Raw genomic sequence first — 20,208 nt, forward strand, 5'->3', positions numbered from 1 at the left:
TTGTTAATCTGATGTTTGTTGTTGTTGTTTTTGTTGCCTAATTTATACAAACTAATGCCAATATTGGCCACTTATCTGTGTAGTTTATTTCTGATTTACTATGAGTGCTATGTAGAAGGTACTAAACACACTTTTAGGTTCGCCTTTCAACAATAGATAAGAGGAACCTATCATCTCAGCTTGTTGAAGATGTCAGGATCTATTAAATCTTGTTATTCTGCCTCTTTACAATCAATTAACTTTAAGATAAGCTTTATATATTGAAGTGAATTTCGATAAGGACACGGTTGGTATAAATAAGATCACACAGGTGTATCTGTAGCCACTAGTAACATGCGAGTCTTCATTGTATGTGTGGTCGCTGCTCTCGCGGCGTGCGCTTCAGCCGCCATCGCCAGGTAAACTTTACTACATCTTGCCATATTGGATACTAAAGTAGACATATCTTCTAGATGGACCTCATCCAACAGATTTTGTACAGATTTTGTCGGGGTAACCAAGTGGAATACACACCTCCGTACCAAGTGGCACACTAATGGAGTCACTATTGTAGATATGATATTTTCTCCCTTATTTTCTGAAACACATCTTATGTGATAAAAAAGCTATAGTTTAAATTAAGTGTTTCATTTTAGGCTTGCTTAAAAAGTTAGTATGTTTAATGGAAATCAGTTATTGATATCAACGCATATTGAAAAGGTTACATGAAGTATGCCGTATCGGAATGCTTATTTAGTTACATATGTTCAAGACTGACTTAGGACATAAGAGCATTTGGGTATAAGTATAATTAAAATAATCCACCCTCTAAAAAGGTTCAGCAGACGAATTATCAGATATAAGTAAACATCTGAGTCAGTTATCCAACTGATGTGGTTAACCAGCTCTGACAAGCTACTCTACGGTAGCTAGTTCTCTTGCTAGGCCCGCAAAGTTATGCGGTAAATCAACCATTATTGGCGTCCTTAAACAGTGCACATGTACTCAATGTTTAAGTGCTCATCCACGGCCTAGAACGTTGACCGTGAGTCTGGGCAAACATCGTAAGCATGAGGGCAGCCTGGTCTCCTACAAGAACCATCTGAGGTCTGTACAGACACTGAGAGACGAATCTGACATCACACTACAGGATGTACAGGACGTAAGTATCGTCCACAATCAACAATTACAATTAATCTAATAATAGTAAATGATCACAACACTCTTCTCGCTGGTGCTCGTTGGACAAAGTGATTTACAGGAGTGCAATCGCAGTATTTGAATTTGAATTGTTGCCGTGGACGAGTCTAAACGCTCAGGAGGGAGGAGGTAGCTTCGTCGTCAGCATAGCATTGGTGTAATCTATTGCAATTGCACAAATGGCCAGCTGAAGTAAAAATACTGAAAAAAAAGATTCGTATGGCATAAAAACAATTTCCCCCGAGCAAAGCTCGGTCCCGGAATACTTTATTTCATATGCTATTGGTGTTGGTTTAATATTAAAGTTATTTTAAAAAGCTATTTTTTTAAAACAATTTTAATAAGTATTTATAAATAAATATTTAGCATTTTGATGTATAAACTTATTCACGGTGGCTGAAATGTCTGGTTTACTTCATTCTCTTACCAGGATATCCTCACCATCCATCGTTATAGAAATTATCAAGAATTTAAGAAGTTCCAGTCCAGTCCAGTCTAACCCCATCTACTTTTACAGATGTACTACTACGGACCAATGACAATCGGCACCCCGGCTAAGACTATACAAGTTTTGTTTGACACTGGATCTTCTGACCTATGGGTACCCTCCAGGCAAATGTGCAGAAACCACAACCAGTACTGCAGTAAGTAATTATTACAAAAATATTTTTTTAGCAATGATTTACAATTTTTAAAACGATGAGAATCTATATCCTACTTAATCTAAATACATAATGCAACACTAGATTAATGAATTTTTAAAGAAAATTACGTTTTCCAATTACACATTTACAAGAAGTTCAAACCGTGTAAATATGTTGTTTAGAACAGCACAGCACGTACAATCACAAGAAGAGTAGTTCCTACCACAGAAATGGAAAACCTTTCAGCATCCAATATGGAAGTGGAAAGGTTTCAGGGATCGTCTCTCAAGAAAATATTGCTGTAAGTTAACAAGGATATATAAATTACACATTTTTTTTTAATATTTTAGAATAGCTGTATTTTTGCGTTTTAACGATGTATATTATCATGTGACTTGTTGACCCCGCATAAACTGTAAAATTTACCATCAATTTGAAAACATAAAGGCTACTTGGTAACCACAGTAAATCTACCATAAGCCTGCGATTTAATTGCAGAGTTGAGTTACAGGTGTTATTACAAAAATTACAATCTAGCCTTAGTTACTAACAAGACTACAAGATCACGCCACTCATCCTACACTCACCTCCATTCATACTTGGCTTAAAATACCTACTTTCTATGGTCGCCATTTCATTGAAAAGTATTAAAAGTATTACGCTTTAGGCGAAAACTTGAAAGTGACCAAATGGCCCAATGATAATGTCTAAACTAGATATTTATACTTAAAATAATTTTCACATTAGTCTAGAGTGATGATAAATAATAAATGCTATATAAAATAATGTAGTTGCCCCCCAAGTGTCATGTTACAATAATTTGAATAAATTCTCAGCAAGGGTAGATTGAATGACAACATTCTTAAGTTGTGTATAGTATTATCTTCATGGATCCTCAAACTTCTTTCCAAACATTTAGCAGATGGCATATAAACGCCTTACATTCGTTCACAGTTAAAATAGTAACCATTGACTATTGGATACTGAAGTAGTAACCCAGTTAATACAGACTATGTAGGACTACGTTATGGTTATATTCAGTAAATGTGTTACTCAGGTGGGGGGCCTACAAGTGACCAGTCAGCTGTTCGGAGAAGCTACCTCCGTGGACCAGCAGACTGCGCAGAGCCAGTTCGATGGCATCCTCGGACTCGCCTACTCTGACCTCTCTGAGATACAGACCGACCCTCCATTCGTCAACATGGTCAACCAGGGGGTCGTCGATGACCCTGTGTTTGCTTTCTACTTAAACAAGTATGTACAGAATTAAGTACAATCTTCCAACACGAGTCTATATAGTTGAATAGGTTTCATTAAGTTTTAACAATAACAATTTTAATGGAAAATTGTTCTACGTATAGGGCAGAGTCTGAAGAGTCGTCAGAAGAAAGTGAGACTGCAGAGCTAGTTCTCGGAGGTGTAGACCCAGACCACTACACTGGGGACTTTACCTTTACTCCTGTTACCAAACAGGCGTACTGGCAGATACAGATTGACGGGTAAGTTAGTATCCACTATGTGCGAATAATATTACATTTGTAAAGAGTTTATTTGGTGTGGTTAAGGAAGTGCACAACAATCCACATTGGATCAACCCTCTTCATGGTAGTGCAAACAATCCAAGATTGTGTTGTGCATGTACTGCTTGGCAATGAAAAGCTCAAGTTCTGTGACATAGTCATGACCCTGGTCGGGACAGTGGTCTGTCTCACTCTCACTTACCCTGGCATTTCACTAACGTTTGCTTAATTGCTATGGGAAATGCATCAAGCACATTGCGGAATCTGTTTGACTCACTCTTCCAGAGACTGTAAAATTGCATCTGGTTTATATTATTTAGTTTTGTCAGTGCAGTTATTATGGTAACCACATCACCCGAGAACAGATCAGCCGTCTTCGCAGCTGCAACATTCACACAGTACGGTTCGTCTACGGTCTCCTCAAGCGCGAGCACATCTCCCGTTTTCAGGATGTTGCTGTTCTCTTACCAGCTGATGCTGTATGCAGAACCCAAACTTGTTGTCTATTTAGGATTCAAAGTACCTTAGGGAGAGACCACAGAAACGTGGAGCAATGGCTCGACGGGTCACTTGGCATGACACTTTCCATTACTGTAGTTAGTTTGGGGCTCTCCTAATTCAGCCAAAAATTACGAAGATCTCCCCTATCAATAAAAGTATGAAAGATTTATTACCTTCTTATAAATAAATCTTTCTTTTTTAAGCAGTTAGTACTTAAAGTACTTTGTTTTTTAACCCCTCTTTGATATTTTTCTGTAACAGTTTATGCGTTATCCCCCGTTCATACTTTTGCCATCCTTGTAATGTTGTAGAATCCAGTTGGGCAAGAAGAAGATCTTGTCGTCTTACGCAGCCATTCCAGACTCTGGAACTAGCTTGTTGTATGGTCCCTCAAAAGCTATGAACCAAATCAACAAGGCTCTTGGTGGAACATATGATGAAGGCATTTACGTTGTAAGTGTCCTCTGACTGTTGATGTAAGGAACGAAACTCGATGATCATGCTTCTCAGTGGGCTTTATACTTTGTGAGGATTTGTTTTCATAATGTACCGAGTTTGAATATAGTGCAGTTAATAAATATAAAATTAAACCAACAACTGTCAGTATACGCAGTCCGATACTTCAACATTGTAAACAATATAATTTGGAAAATTGTTACATAAGTCAACGTGTTAAAAAAGTAATGAAGTATAGTCCTAAAAGAGTGGAACCTAAGACAATGACATACATTTTACGCTTGATGACAAAAGTAACATGGTTACTCTCAATTATAAATCTTCCGTGATCAAAGTTAATGTTTAAATAAGTTATGTTAAGAAGTTTTGAATATTAAGCACATCTATACATTATTTTGATTGTTTATAGGTGGACTGTTCTCAAGTCAGCTCATTTCCCGATGTTTCCTATATAATCAACGGACAGAAGTTTACTCTGACTTCCTCTGATTACATACTACAGGTAACGATATACAATACACTTTACAACAATAACAAACCTTTTCCAAAAACCCCATACAAAATTGTATTTATTGCTAATACTATGCAGGATTGTGCCACATACATAAGAAAACAAAACATGAAATAAAAAGCATAAAGTAATTTAGTTAACAAACGAAAACCATAAAAATATGCTTTACACAGATATTTCAAGATTGTAAAGAATTTCTGCTGTAACCAAGTGTTGTTTGTAAAGATATTTTGAATTCAAAGTATACATGCTTTAGCACACCTAGTGTTCGTAGGCTCAGACCAGATGCCCTTCATCATCTTGGGAGATGTGTTAGTTTATGCGCAAGTATTAAACACAGTGTTCTGTGTAGGTTAACAGTCAAGGAGACAGCGACGACGTAGTGTGTATCAGCAACTTCGTAGGCTCAGGCCAGATGCCCTTCATCATCTTGGGAGATGTGTTAGTTTATGCGCAAGTATTAAACACAGTGTTCCTCGTAGGCTAATAGTCAAGGGAACAGCACCGACGTAGTGTGTATCAGCAACTTCGTAGGCTCAGACCAGATGCCCTTCATCATCTTGGGAGATGTGTTTATGCGCAACTATTACACACAGTGTTCTGTGTAGGTTAACAGTCAAGGAGACAGCAATGACGTAATGTGTATCAGGAGCGTCGTAGGCTCAGTCCAGATGCCCTTCATCATCTTGGGAGATGTGTTAGTTTATGCGCAAGTATTACACACAGTGTTCTGTGTAGGTTAACAGTCAAGGAGACAGCGACGACGTAGTGTGTATCAGCAACTTCGTAGGCTCAGGCCAGATGCCCTTCATCATCTTGGGAGATGTGTTAGTTTATGCGCAAGTATTAAACACAGTGTTCCTCGTAGGCTAATAGTCAAGGGAACAGCACCGACGTAGTGTGTATCAGCAACTTCGTAGGCTCAGACCAGATGCCCTTCATCATCTTGGGAGATGTGTTTATGCGCAACTATTACACACAGTGTTCTGTGTAGGTTAACAGTCAAGGAGACAGCAATGACGTAATGTGTATCAGGAGCGTCGTAGGCTCAGTCCAGATGCCCTTCATCATCTTGGGAGATGTGTTAGTTTATGCGCAAGTATTACACACAGTGTTCTGTGTAGGTTAACAGTCAAGGAGACAGCGACGACGTAGTGTGTATCAGCAACTTCGTAGGCTCAGGCCAGATGCCCTTCATCATCTTGGGAGATGTGTTAGTTTATGCGCAAGTATTACACACAGTGTTCCTCGTAGGTTAATAGTCAAGGGAACAGCACCGACGTAGTGTGTATCAGCAACTTCGTAGGCTCAGGCCAGATGCCCTTCATCATCTTGGGAGATGTGTTAGTTTATGCGCAAGTATTAAACACAGTGTTCCTCGTAGGTTAATAGTCAAGGGAACAGCACCGACGTAGTGTGTATCAGCAACTTCGTAGGCTCAGACCAGATGCCCTTCATCATCTTGGGAGATGTGTTAGTTTATGCGCAAGTATTTAAACACAGTGTTCTGTGTAGGTTAACAGTCAAGGGAACAGCACCGACGTAGTGTGTATCAGCAACTTCATAGGCTCAGACCAGATGCCCTTCATCATCTTGGGAGATGTGTTAGCTTATGCGCAACTATTACACACAGTGTTCTGTGTAGGTTTACAGTCAAGGGGTAGGGGACAGCAATGACGTAGTGTGTATCAGGAGCTAGGCTCAGATGTGCTCGTTGGCTCAGACCAGATGCCCTACATCATCTTGGGAGATGTGTTTATGCACTCTGTGTAGGTTAACAGTAAAGGAAACAGCAATGAAGTAGTGTATATCAGGAGCTTAGTAGGCTCAGACCAGATGCCCTTCATCATCTTGGGAGATGTGTTTATGCGCAAGTATTACACACAGTGTTCTGTGTAGGTTAACAGTCAAGGAACCAGCAATGACGTAGTGTGTATCAGCAGCTTCGTAGGCTCAGACCAGATGCCCTTCATCTACTTGGGAGATGTGTTTATGCGCAAGTATTACACACCGTGTTCTGTGTAGGTTAATAGTCAAGGAGACAGCAATGACGTAGTGTGTATCAGCAGCTTCGTAGGCTCAGACCAGATGCCCTTCATTATCTTGGGAGATGTGTTTATGCGCAAGTATTAATCACAGTGTTCTGTGTAGGTTAACAGTCAAGGAGACAGCAATGACGTAGTGTGTATCAGCAGCTTCGTAGGCTCAGACCAGATGCCCTTCATCATCTTGGGAGATGTGTTTATGCGCAAGTATTACACACAGTTCGACATGGGCAACAACCAAGTAGGATTTGCAACGGCACAGTAAACGTCATATCATCATACTATACACTAACTCATAAGATGTAATGTATCAAGCTACTTTAAAAATATATATTTTTTATTCCTCTATTTTTTAGAGATATGACGTTTTCTTAACCAATTTTTGGACACCCGAAAAATGTCGCAGAAGTATATTGAAATCTTAGTAAAATAACTCTGATTTTAGTAAAATATTGATCAGTTAAATACCATAGTGTTTATACTCTGGACAAAATGAATCTACTCAGGGGTGGGTATTGCTGTATTGCATACCTTACGTCGTATTATTTTTACCACGATTCTAATACTAAGAAATGAGCCAAATCGAGTGTTCGATTAAACGTAATTGTTCTAGTAAACGTATAATTTGCAGTAACAATTAATGAATATCGCAGAATGGTAGGCTTTCTGCTTGAATAATACTGTACAATAAAGCTTTTATAGTACCAGGAAGAGCTGATTTTTAGAATAACTTAAGGTTAGCAATATTTAAAGCTGTCTTGAAATACAATTTAATTTGTTTTGAGGAGAGAAATACATTGTGTAATATTTTGTAAAATTTGTTGTAGTCTAAAACAATTTATAATAAAAAAATATTTAGCAAATAATATATTCAATCGGGTTCTCACTTATTAAGATGTAATAAGCCAAAATTATAACTACTTAACGTAACCTATATTATTATTAATAACTGTATTTTATAATTCTAACTCTAACTGGAGGAATTTTGTGTTTATAGGGAGTATATTCAGGTATCATCGTGACATGGTAAAATAATCAGTACTAATAAAATTAACCTTCTGTCTGTACATTGTTTGAATGTGAGTAAAGCTAAATGGAATCATTGATAAACAGGTACACCGATCATAGGTAGGCTTCATGTAAAAAATAATTTCTTTTATAAAACAAGAACGTTAATTTAATGAATTAAATTAATTTTATGCACTTACTAGCAATAATTAGATTTCATTCTTTCCATGTGAGTACTCCTCCAATAAGTATTTGCTGCGGCATTAGCACATTACTGTACTAACTACTTTCTGCGAGTATTAGATTTGATTAATAACCGATAATATCAGGAGTGTACTCAGCACTGGACTGAGCAGCAAGTACTGTAAGTGACGATACTTATACCGTTGGGAATATCACATGTATCAAGTGTAACACATGGCATCTGTTGTCAGGCCGTGTAACTACTAAACATGGGTCGGCTCTTAGCTGACTTATGACTACTCTGTTAGCCCATTTGTTATTACTCTAGGCGTATGTTAGCTGCTAACACATCTTAATTCAATTTAATAACGTTGAAAACATAATCGGAAAAGAACGAAGAATATCACATTACAACTATTTTCATGTAATGTATGAACTTTTATACACTTACCATTGTATTTCAAAACAAAACTCAACCGTACATAGTGTGCATCAGCAGTAAGCAATTTGATCGAATTTTATTTCCTTTAAGGTAAGGGATGAAAAATCCTTGAGTAACCTAGTATGATAATCAATTGTCAACTGTACGAGAGTACTTATGAGTTTGACGTACATAAGCCAAACCTCAACTCCTTACTCCGCTGATCCGAGATCTGTAGTAGGAATATTACACATTGATGCTGGTCTCATTTCATTTTTCTCTCATATTTATCATGGGGGAGCTTTTCTTTGTTTTTGCCGACCCCAGAGGTGTCATGAGATTCGTGCTTCAGTGATGAATACCATCGGGGTCTATATGTTATCCTCCTGATTGCGAACGGTCTAGATTACAAGCACGTATGTTTTTGGGTTTGGTACCTGTGGGGGTCGTGATTGCGAACACATTCTACTATGTCCATGTTAAGCACGGTAAGCATGGCAAAATTGTTGTCTTTCTGCTTGAATAATACTGTACAATAAAGCTTTTATTTACAGGAAGAGCTGATTTTTAGAATAACTTAAGGTTGGCAATATTTAAAGCTGTCTTGAAACACAATTTTATTTGTTTTGAGAAGGGAAATACATTGTGTTAAAGCCATTGTACGTTCGCAACTTTTTTATAATAGATGTAATCTTTGATAATAGTTATAATTTCCTTATCAATAAACTGCATATAGCTATTTTTACTTTCTTACTCTGAACATGGTATATGGAGGAAGCATTGTTTTCGCTACCATTTTCAAGTTTGAATTTTGGGTGGATATATCCGTTTTAAGACCCCTTTAACCCAAAAGTGAGCGTGTCAGTAAGTATGTGTACAGAGCTACATACCTTACCTGTTTTTAGATTTTGATGAAATTTTGTATTTGGGTAGTAATCCTATAGAATCCCCAGGGATTGTTTCATTTTTTTAAAATGTGATTTAAATTTACTTGTAAATTAATCTATTTAAATTTGAATTACAACTGGATCCTTACCCAGTGATGATAAAAACACTGGTTCTCTTATCCTCTTACTCAATACTTGGGTCATGGGATGGATAAAAAATGTTGTCAGATTGTTACTATACCTCAAACAGGAAATCAGCAGTAAAAAAATCAACAGAGACCCAGGGTTTGCCTGCCCGTGTGCTATGTGCCTTCTTCAAAAGAGTGGCAATAAAAAAAATATAAAAAAAACACACGGGCGGGCTTCAGGCTAAGACGTCAGAGCTTTTAAACCAATAAGATTTTCCTCCCTTGTTTATTTGGAAATTTTACAGATGCTGGTAGAACATTACATCCTTAAAATGAACTAAAAGACAGTACGAAAATTATCACTTGAAATTGAGGAGGCTTATTACAAAAGATCATATGACTCAAATTCATAGAATGGACTTGTTTTCTGTTGCACGAATGTCGTAATGTAAACAAATGTATGTCAAGAGTTACTGTAAACATTGTGAATTTTATTTTGGTCGCTGTGGCGATGGATTAGTAATACTGTATTTATACGTTAAAGCTCCAGTTCTAAACTTTTAACATCCACGGGTCGTAGTCTTAGGGGATTGTATGTATTGTATAAATATGCCTATGTGTTTCTCGGCTCATAATATACCTTTGTGTAAAGTGAAGCTTCATAAAATGAAGTACGAATTTTGTTACTACTTTATGATACAAACGTATGCACTGAGAGTGTAATAGACCCTCTTGGTCCTCCAGAAGCTGCAGTTGTCAAACATGAAAAGAAAACACAACCTTGCATGATAAACAATCTCTATGGTAATAATCTCTCATGAAAGAACTTGATCAAAGAATTCATACCATCTAATTACAGTTGTAAAAAGATAATGATCAAAATCAAAAGGTGCAGTGGTCTTACCACAAACCATATATAAATTGAGTTTAGGTTTTTGAGAACTTCCCAAATAATTATATACAAACAAGTTGGATTTAATTTTCAACATAGGCAACTTACTGCCACAGAGACATATTACGTTGCAGTGGCGAAGCCTACTCGTTGGTTTCCCCAGTCAAACTGAGTGTAGTATTTACGCATGAAAATGTCTCCTAGAATGATGAGGTCGGAACCTGAGTTGCCCATGATACCGTTGAAACATTCAGACTTCACCATGCCATCTTCCACCACGGTAATCTGCAGGGGAAAATATTAAGTCCTTTACTTCATGGTGGAAGGAAAAAACATTGGTGTGCTATTCCCGTTAAGGTCATCTGGCTAAAGACATTAGAGTGTTTAAAAAAAAACATACTATGGGAAGAGTTTCTCATGTAACTTTTTAAAAGTAAGATGAACATTTTAACTGGTCTGTCAGTCAGTATTCTGTAAGCCTACTCTGTTAAAACCTTTAGGCCCCTATTACACGAGGTAGCCTGGCGACGTCGCCAGCGACCAAACTGGCTACTCAGCTTGTCATGGGGCATTGATTCTTATGGATGTTATTACACGAGGGTAGCCAGCGACGCAGCCACACTTTGGCGACCGACTGGCTACCGAGCCCCGTCGCCACTGTGGTAGCCACTGGCTACCCATATTGGCGACGCTGCGTTGTAGCATATGGAGCTTATTTCACTAGGTCGCCAGTATTACGTCGCCACTCGGTCAGTTCATATCACGGGGGTACTTGCACACTGTTGTGTTGCGTTCTGTTGTGTTGTGAGTGTGTGAATTGTTCACTTCAGTTGATAAAATGTCTATATCATCCTTTATGACTCGAAGAAACTGGATTGTGACATACGAAAATAATTGAAACATTTTTTATTGTCCGCACAGAGCTCATCAAAAAGGGTGTAATATAACCCTTTTGATTTTCTTGCACTAAGCATTGGATGAACGTACATTTTTCTCTTCCTTTGCCTCCTTTTCTTCAGAAGTAACAGAAGGAGAAGATACTTATAATCACTCATTATTCACTGTAAACACCGCTCATAACAAGTACAAGTGCAAGACAAGCACTCACAACAACGGCGCCACGGCGGTAAAATTCTGGCTACTCAACTGGCTACTCAACTGGTTATAGGTTTGGTGGCCAGTGCGTCGCCAGCTACTGCCGCTGGCGACGTCGCCAGGCTACCTCGTGTAATAGGGGCCTTATTAAAACAGTATTGAGCTTAATATTTTTTTTTATTGTCAATTAAAAGTTTAGCTCCTAAAAGTATTAATTTTTTTCTTAAAGACAAGTTAAAAAGGTAATTTAAATTATTTAATGATATTGAAATATAGTTCACATTATTATTAACTAGTCTTTTCTAAATGGTGAAATAATGTTTGCAATCTGGGTGACGTCAGCTAATGACGGGAATAGCACACCTATGTGTTTTCATTCCACCATGCATTTACTTAGCAAGATGATAACAGATATAAACATGTATGTCATCTTATAACTAGCAAAACTTATTCCATAGCGTTATATTTGCATACGCATCAACATAATACATACGAGAGACCACATGGATCATAAACATAAACAAATGACGTTTTTTGCCCGAATCCTATACTAATAGCATTGGTTTAGACAGTTCCATATAAACAATGTTAAACAATGTTTACTTTCGGGCGAAAAACGTCATTTGTCTATGTTTATGATCCATACCGGGTCTTTTCTAGTATACGTGCGAGAGACACTCTTTGACTGTAGATATTTTTGATAGCGCTTAACCAGTGATAAACTTTTAGCACAGATATCTTGTACTTACTTTTCGTATATATTCTTTTGGTTCAAGGACCAATGGAGTTCCTCCAATCATGAGTGAGACTTCAGGTAATGAATCAATTGTATTGCAGTCAACCTGGAAGTCCCATAAACTCTTAAAACCTCAGAGCAAATACTGATGCTATGAAAAATTTAAAATTATTGAAACTTAGCTTCTATAAATTTATATTTTGTTACATGTAAAAGACACAGCCAGTATCAGTACAAAAATGGATGTATTCGTTTATATGAACGAATTATGAGCACTCGAAAGAGTGTTTCTGTAGCATTACACTGTTTTGGTTTTAACATATCAACTTGGAAATCGCACCCAATACTAACAAGAACCAGTATTTCGAAAGTAGCGTAGCGAGTGGTTAATTTGTTTTATCTCTTTGGATAAGACACTACAGCTAGAAAATGTAGTCTGCTGTAGTCTCAGAAGTTAGTTGTATATGTAGTGTATAACTTTAGTTTTACCACGTACAATATACGTATAGCTTTCGTGGCGTGATCCTGGCAGTGTAGTAGTTTGTTATATTTGACTGTGATTGGCAAATACCTTGGAAATTATAATATCGTTTGTATTTATCTTTGTTTTGAAATGCTACAGTTCCAATATTTTTACTTTTACGAAGTTAATAACGCAATATTTTATGGTTTAAAGTTGATAATAGGAAAGCTGCCCACTCCAGTACAATAAAAGCACATTTGCGTGCTTTGTCGCACTAAAAAGAAATAGTTATAAAGTGACAGCAAAGGCAGCTTGCACTCGTGTTATATTTTTCCAACAGTTAATATAAAGCATATAAATAATTAGTCTTTCAAACACTGCTCAACACGTTTTTAGGTTAGGTTAAATCATTGACTATATACCACAAATAGTTGTGGTATATAGTCAATGGTTAAATCCAAACATTGAACGAAATGGGAAACGCTGCACCAGCTGATTGTAGCGTAGTGAGCGTAGTATCTTTAAGTGTTGTGTAAACATATATATATCTAACAAAAAACCACTAAGAGGTAACACTTTCCCCGCCAAGTAAGCAATCCAAAAAAGATAATAAATCATTACTTTTTCCGCCAAGAAAAACAATGTAATGTATGTAAGTTTGGCAACTTGGCGGCAGACTTTTGATTGGTTTTTTTCATTAAAGTTACGTTCGTGGATGATTTCACAAATCAAGTTCCATAATTAATTAGTCCAACTATAATAATTTCGAGGTAATCAGTAAATATAAAACCATCACTATTATGATTTTATGAAATGTAGCACAAATAAGGTCAAATTTTGTAAAATAAGCTCTCACCTAGCAATGTACTAATGGGAGAGATACTTGCTCAATGAAACTAGTTTTATGGTAAAAACTTTTTGACACACGTACCAAAATTACTATTTAACAAACCCCCTGGGCTTAAACTCAGTTTCAAATTTCATCAATGGTCATCTTGAACAACATAAAATGTGTTGGTGTTACATAAGTGTTCTGATAATTAAACCTGTATATCTAAAGACTAGTGTAAATTGAGCCCTTATTAGAGAAGTAAAAATGTAACCAAACAGATTAGGCTTGTTAGAAATAGCATAAGGCAAAACAAATATCGAAAAACTCATTTATCCTAAATTTACATGGTATCACTTTTTAATTGCTTGTTTAACTTACGTAGAGTGATTTTCCCGATTGTTCTATTTGTTTTAGTGTATCAAAACATAAAACAAACCTTAGTACTAGTATATGTTTTGTTAAGTAGTATTAAACTGTTAAAAATGACGAGCTGCTGTACCAGTGTACCATCGGTACACTGCATTTTTCAATGGAAAGTATCGGGAATATCACTGCTCTAAGTAGTTTTATATAGTAAGTAAGTCAAATCATTCGGTATACATGAAAAAATACTTTATAAAAGTTTTAAAATAATTTTTCAGCTGTTCCTATGAATTTCTCCAACATTTAAATTAATTGAGATTTAATCGCAGCTGGTCCTTCTATTGTTTTGATTTTAATCCCATGTTATTTAAATGGGCCAAAATCGTTCTTTGAGGGCTTGCCAAGGGTTTATGGGTCAACGCACCGACTTGAGACCCTCAAAAGGCACATCTACACGTTAAGGGCTTTCAAACAACATAAAAAAATTAAAATTGAGCCAGTGGTTTGGGCTGTAGGTCCGTCAACATTCAATGAGAAGGAGGAGGAGAAGGAGAACACGGAAAATTTGTGAATTTTCAAACTAGTTTTTCTTGGCTCAAACACAACCGTTTTTTAATTTCCTTTTTTTATTTTGTTGAGAATGAGTGCCCATATCCAGTAGATGAATAATTATTTTAATAGCTTTTGTTTCTTCAGAGCTATAGACGAGTAAAAAAGAAAAGAAAAAAGCCGCTTTGTCACGTCACGTATATATACAGTTGTCGCAGCTAGTCTGGGCGCGCGGCCGCGCTAGTGTGCGGGGTGTAGAGGGGAGTGTTTATTGCTCATTTCCAAAAACATCTGGCCCACACGGCTGTCTGGGGTTGTTCAGGGGCCTCACTGCTGTCTTCATGGCTTTGGCGTGGGGGACGGTTAGTACACAAGGGTCCGCGCGCCCAGACTTTTATTTATTTATTTGTCATGAGAGCCGAAGCCCCCTGACTGCATACCCGGTACCTATCCTTTAGGACATACCCGGGCCCCATGATGTAGGCCGAAGCTTACGCATCAACCTATAGCACATCATGAGCGGATGACTTAAGGTCATCACTCCACCTGGGTTCCACTAGGTCAGGACCTAGAGGTCCATGGTAGAGCGCCCCGACGCATTTAGTGCAAGCAACACTCGGGACCTATCTAATCCCTGACAGGCAGAACCCGCCATCAATAGCCAGGAGGAAGGGGACCGTCAGCACGCTGACGGGGGGAACCCCAACCTCCCATTTACACTACTGCCCGATTGAGGCCTTACCCATTGCTGGGAAACCAGAGATAACCAGAGCGATAGATCCCCAGATACCCCTGGCGGGCTCGGACCCAGCACCCGATCTACTTCGTTTGCCCGTCAGACCCAACATCACTGCCAGGCCATCAGGGTTTCCCAAAAGGAGGCAGGTATAGAAGTGGGACCCACCCGGATGAACCTATCCACCAGAGGTGGCGACACCCTTGACTCAGTTGAGGTTCCGGGAAGAACCCCCCACACTCAAGATAACCATACCGTCCGTACTCAGAGACAGGGATTGGTTTGCATAAGTGCCTACAAACCGTTGCCCTCACACTGCGGAAAGTTACGTTGCCCTTGAGTGTCCCCGTGAGCTACGGGTACTTGCCCGTTTTCACCTCCAGGAAAGGTTACTTCCAAAGTCGAGGATTTGCCCACTTAATGCTGGTCGCACACAACAAGCAGGCCGAAGCCCAAAGAACCACAGACACAGGTAGGTTAGAGATTATGATGCACTTCCATCTCTCCTAGAGCTAAACACCCCTCCATCCTGGATAGAGGAATGTCACTGGGACCCAATGCCCAGTCGGCCATGTCTGTGGCCTACTTGAAAATGCCGATACCAACACGGAGCATTTACCTCCCCTCTGGGGGCTAGGTATTTCACCTCCCAGGACGAGGCTACTTCCAAAGTCGAGGATATGCCTCACAAAATGTCAGTCGTACACAACAGGTAGGACTCAGTCACAACCACAAGCTACAGGCAGGTGAAAGATCTATGAACTTAATCAACACTAGCAGAGCTGAACACCCCACCACCCTGAATGGAGGGAATGTCACTGGGTACTCTCACTTTGGGTAAAACCCAAAGAGGCTGGCTTGTCCAGTCGTCCATAGCTTGTGGTCTACCTGAAGTGCCGGTTCCAACACCGGGCAATTACCTCCCCTCTGCGCGCCCAGACTAGCTGCGACAACTGTACACTGCAGCAGGTGTGTATCGCTGGGGGACTTGGCGGGGCGGAAGCACGCTGTTTTGTGTCGTTTGGTTGAAGTAATGGTGTGCGACAAAGTAAAAAGTGTGTGGCAAAGTAAGTAAATGCAAAAAATCTGAGTGTTATAGTGAATATATTGGCATTATTAAATATCCATAGTGTATTCTACGTAGCACTTACCCTGAAAAAATGAGGAATTATTTTCTCAGCACCGATAGCTTTGTTTATTACCTCCACAACATGATCAGGAAAAAGGACACATGTTGTTCCTGAGTCAGCAATAGCGGGGTAAGGCTGAGAAAGTACTTCTTCTCCTTCAAATAGTATACTGAAAAGAAAACAACAAATTTACCATGTAAAACATTTTAAATCCAAACATTAACAAAAACGTAAACAAATGACAATAGCAATGTGTGTATTTTCAGTACATATATACATGTACCAGTAAAATATTTCGGATCATTCATAGTTAAAGTATACAGTATGAGGTACCTGTCGACGTTGAACGCCCACTTGTCTGGCTGAGTTAGTGGAGCGAACGTGAAGTCTCCAATGAAGTGGTCCGGGTCTACGCCTCCCAGGACCAATTCTGAACGTCCTTCCCAACCTTCAGTTTCCTTCCTTTAGTTTGATGTTGCAAAACACATGTAAGCAATTTAAATAACACAATAACACTAAACATTGTGCCATAAAACATGGAAACTTGCTATGTATTATGTATTATTAAATAAGAAATACAGGGTGCGGCAAAAAACCGATCTATATTCTACAAAGCACTGTTCAGCAACAGGTCTATTACTATCCTATTAATAGACTGTTTCAATTAACTCAATTTTTGAATAATGTTTTATAATTATTTGAGGTGATATTTAGTATGGTATTAGTGTTATTTAGTGCATGTGTAGTATGGTAATTTTTCATCTATTTCCTCTAATTGCTGGGATTACTTACTTATTTAAATAAAAGGAAAACACACTTTGGTTCACTGCTCCTTGCTTAACCATGTTGAGGAAAGGTGGGTCCCCTGGCACTTTAGAACCCTTCTGACTGCATCGGAGTCCGAATATACCGTCGCTTTTCGTATTGAACTTCAGCCCTTTAACTTCAGTAGCTTCTGCGAACAGCTGTCCAGTCACTGACTTTCCTTGCACCTGCAAGTAGTTTATTTTGGAAACCTTACATTGTATTTCATGAAAAATATCATACTTACTTGTATATGATTAGGATTACAAATAGGAAATACTGTAGTGTCATAATAGCATTTCCGGTATTTTTACTAAGTACGAGGATTAAAGACTAGTTGGCCTAACTACAGTGAATAGCACGAACTAGCTTGTTAGTCGACAAGAGTTTAAACCTTATTATGAGTTAAATTTAATTATTTAGGGGGTGTCATACGTATGTATGTATGTATTTGCAAATTATTAGCTTTTGATCAGCCATATTATAAAACTGGACGATGACCATATCACGAAAAGTATATAAAAAACTGAATACTATTTCTAATAGTTTATAATAGAAAAATAATGGTTATAATGTTTTTAGAAGATGATAAAAAATATTTCAAACAATTTTCACTAAATGAAAATTACTGTAACATTTAAAAAAAAATTTTGAAACCCATAGATAAGGCAACACAACGTAAGAGTCTATACCCTAAAATGTGAGCTTCTATTACGGCCAGCTATTACAAGTCAACACCAATTTTGTGTTAAGTCCACAATTAATTATATAATGGACAAACTATGTACTTTATATGTTCGTGATTAATAAACGATTAAATTTATTTTGTAAATAGTAATTGTGGAATGTGCTTTAATTTGGTCATAAATCACACATTTAACTAGTATTCTTTTAAGATAATTTAGTTTTTTTTTTTTTAAATAATTACCTCCATAACATCTTCTGATATAAAGCCCAATGTGTATGTGCCATCTAAATAACGTATTGACCAAGGTTGTCCATTTTCGCGGTACGTGAGGCTCATGCTACTGTCGTATTTATTATGGGTATCTGAAATAAGATACAAAAATGTCAGTAAATTTAAAATAATAATTGTTTACTCCTCTGCACGATCTCTGACCTTAATCTTGTGAAAGGAGCTGTTATATGTACTTTGTACGTTGTACCTAACGTTGTAATACGCTGTAGCATTATACTGTAGTTTATTTGACGATATGTGTAAAAGATGTTTAAAACTTAGATTATAATGGGTATATCTTACCACAAAATGATGCACTGCCTGTGCATTGCACCGACGGGACCCAAAGGTCACCAGATCCTGTGTCAAAGTCGACTAAGAAAGTCTGACCAGGAGTGCCAATCGAGATCGGTCCGTAGTAATAAATCTGCAACAGAGCTAGTATAAGAGGCTGTAAAACATAAGGCTACTTTAAATTACAAGTTAATTGTCAATTGAGTTTCAAAAGTGGCAATAATTATGATATATTAAATAACGAAGGCTGAAGAAACTACTTCGTGGAAGACAAGAAGTTTATAAACAAAATTTAGTAATTATTGAGGCATTAGGATGTTTACTTACAATAGGTGATTATAGAAAATAGTGGCAAATCACACAGTGGTGGCTGTATTTATGATATCTTCCACAATTTTAGCTTTATTTTAAAATAAAACCGGTTGTTCAATATTTTTAAATTTAAACTTATCCCGTGAAGATATTCCATTTTATGCCCTTGTGTTTGACCTTTTCCGCAACAAAAGTAATCCTTTTTTGTTAGAACACCGGAGCAATTAACAATTAATTATTAACAGCCAATACAAATAATATGACATTGAACAGATACTAATTACTAAAAGATTGTCCTCTAAAGTATTTTGCTGTTCAGAGTATAACAGTTAAATCCTTCCAGGTGGCCGTTGTACGTACATCCTTGTCATTTCCTAAGTAGACACCTAGGCTTCTGGAGAGGGCACTTCGATCGGCGATGCACGTCTTGACGTCCTTTAAACATTTAACGCGTTTTTGTAGTTGGACCTTGATGACCGTGGGTATAGATTTACTCCTAGAGGAAAGAGAAATGAATCAATTTCAAAACAACAGTTATTGTAAGATCAATATTTTTTAGCATACGCAAAAATATATTTTTCACATTTGTGTTAATCCTTTACGTACATTGAATAAAGCAATAAGGCTACGGACGAAAAACATGTAAATGTAGAAACAATAAACAAATAGTTAAAATATATTTTTTACAGTTATTATTGGTCATCATGAGTAAATGGTTAACATGTACAAACTTTGCAAGATGGACGTTGGTGGTTTCTTCTGCAATCACCACAACACAAGATAGTCCCAATACTAAGGCAAAGACGCCGGTGTAGGCCCAGCAGAGAAACATAGCTTTGCACCCAACCCGGTCCAAACTATAGGTATAAAAGAAACACTGTATAAGTATAACAGTATTGTTGACGTGCTTGATTGATACATACACAATAACGTTAAGATGAGACTAAATTTAAAATATAAATAAAACATTAAAAAAGGCTTTAATTGAGATAATTTGTGTAAAAACCATAGTTTCTTCCAAAAATTTACAATTTTGCATAGGAAATAATGTGAACATATACATGTCATAAGGCATTATAAGCTTCTTATTCCAATTAAAGTAAAAATCTTGAATATACATTTTAAAAGCTTCAAATTCTAATCAACTTAGTGGGATATATAATATAAGTTACCTGTACTAAAGCCCCTTCAGTATAAAATAAATCACTCCACCAACAAAACTAAATTTAACGTATCATGAAATTCATGTTATAATATGTAATGTAAAAACCAACACGAGCGTTTAGTTTTATATCTGTACCACAGTGATATGATGGAATGACAATGCTATTAAATTAGTTCATTATCATTGTAATTATAAGTTAATTAGAAGCGACCTTCACAAAGCTGTAAAATTATACTCTTCTGTGTTGCTTGACAGGATTACGATTAAAAACTTGTCACTTGTTTAGTAGCCTATAGAGATATTTTGAAATATGTACTTAGTATATCTGATACATTTTATTATTGACATTATAGCGAGTTCCCCCAAAGAGAGGGAGCCATTACCGTAGGTGACACA

General features: G+C 37.4%; 2 protein-coding genes across 5 annotated transcripts; one reads left to right on the forward strand and one right to left on the reverse strand.

The window, feature by feature from the left end:
* The first annotated feature begins 283 nt into the window (after window positions 1–283).
* On the forward strand, window positions 284–7,204 carry LOC128983448 (lysosomal aspartic protease-like). 4 transcript variants are annotated; one of them, XM_054402741.1, is made up of 9 exons: window positions 284–398; window positions 997–1,141; window positions 1,697–1,823; window positions 2,006–2,124; window positions 2,881–3,077; window positions 3,185–3,322; window positions 4,156–4,297; window positions 4,710–4,802; window positions 6,963–7,204. In XM_054402741.1, the coding sequence occupies exons 1-9, from the start codon at window positions 334–336 to the stop codon at window positions 7,119–7,121; spliced, it is 1,185 nt and encodes a 394-aa protein (XP_054258716.1). In that variant the 5' UTR covers window positions 284–333; the 3' UTR covers window positions 7,122–7,204. The 4 variants fall into 4 exon arrangements, with proteins under 4 accessions (XP_054258716.1, XP_054258721.1, XP_054258718.1 ...); XM_054402746.1 differs by lacking the exon at window positions 6,963–7,204 and adding an exon at window positions 6,837–6,948; XM_054402743.1 differs by lacking the exon at window positions 6,963–7,204 and adding an exon at window positions 5,420–5,569.
* A 3,233-nt stretch (window positions 7,205–10,437) lies between these two features.
* LOC128982780 (uncharacterized) lies at window positions 10,438–19,956 on the reverse strand. The gene is made up of 10 exons (XM_054401748.1): window positions 19,820–19,956; window positions 19,379–19,504; window positions 19,008–19,143; window positions 18,345–18,468; window positions 18,012–18,133; window positions 17,072–17,271; window positions 16,613–16,741; window positions 16,301–16,448; window positions 12,220–12,312; window positions 10,438–10,660 (listed from the first exon to the last, which is right to left on the reverse strand). The coding sequence occupies exons 2-10, from the start codon at window positions 19,477–19,479 to the stop codon at window positions 10,499–10,501; spliced, it is 1,215 nt and encodes a 404-aa protein (XP_054257723.1). The 5' UTR covers window positions 19,480–19,504; window positions 19,820–19,956; the 3' UTR covers window positions 10,438–10,498.
* Window positions 19,957–20,208: the final 252 nt, after the last annotated feature.

Source organism: Macrosteles quadrilineatus, unplaced genomic scaffold, assembly GCF_028750875.1.
Source record: "Macrosteles quadrilineatus isolate MER2022 unplaced genomic scaffold, UCM_ALF_1.0 Scaffold_1__1_contigs__length_201487025, whole genome shotgun sequence".
NCBI classification, from domain to species: domain Eukaryota; kingdom Metazoa; phylum Arthropoda; class Insecta; order Hemiptera; family Cicadellidae; genus Macrosteles; species Macrosteles quadrilineatus.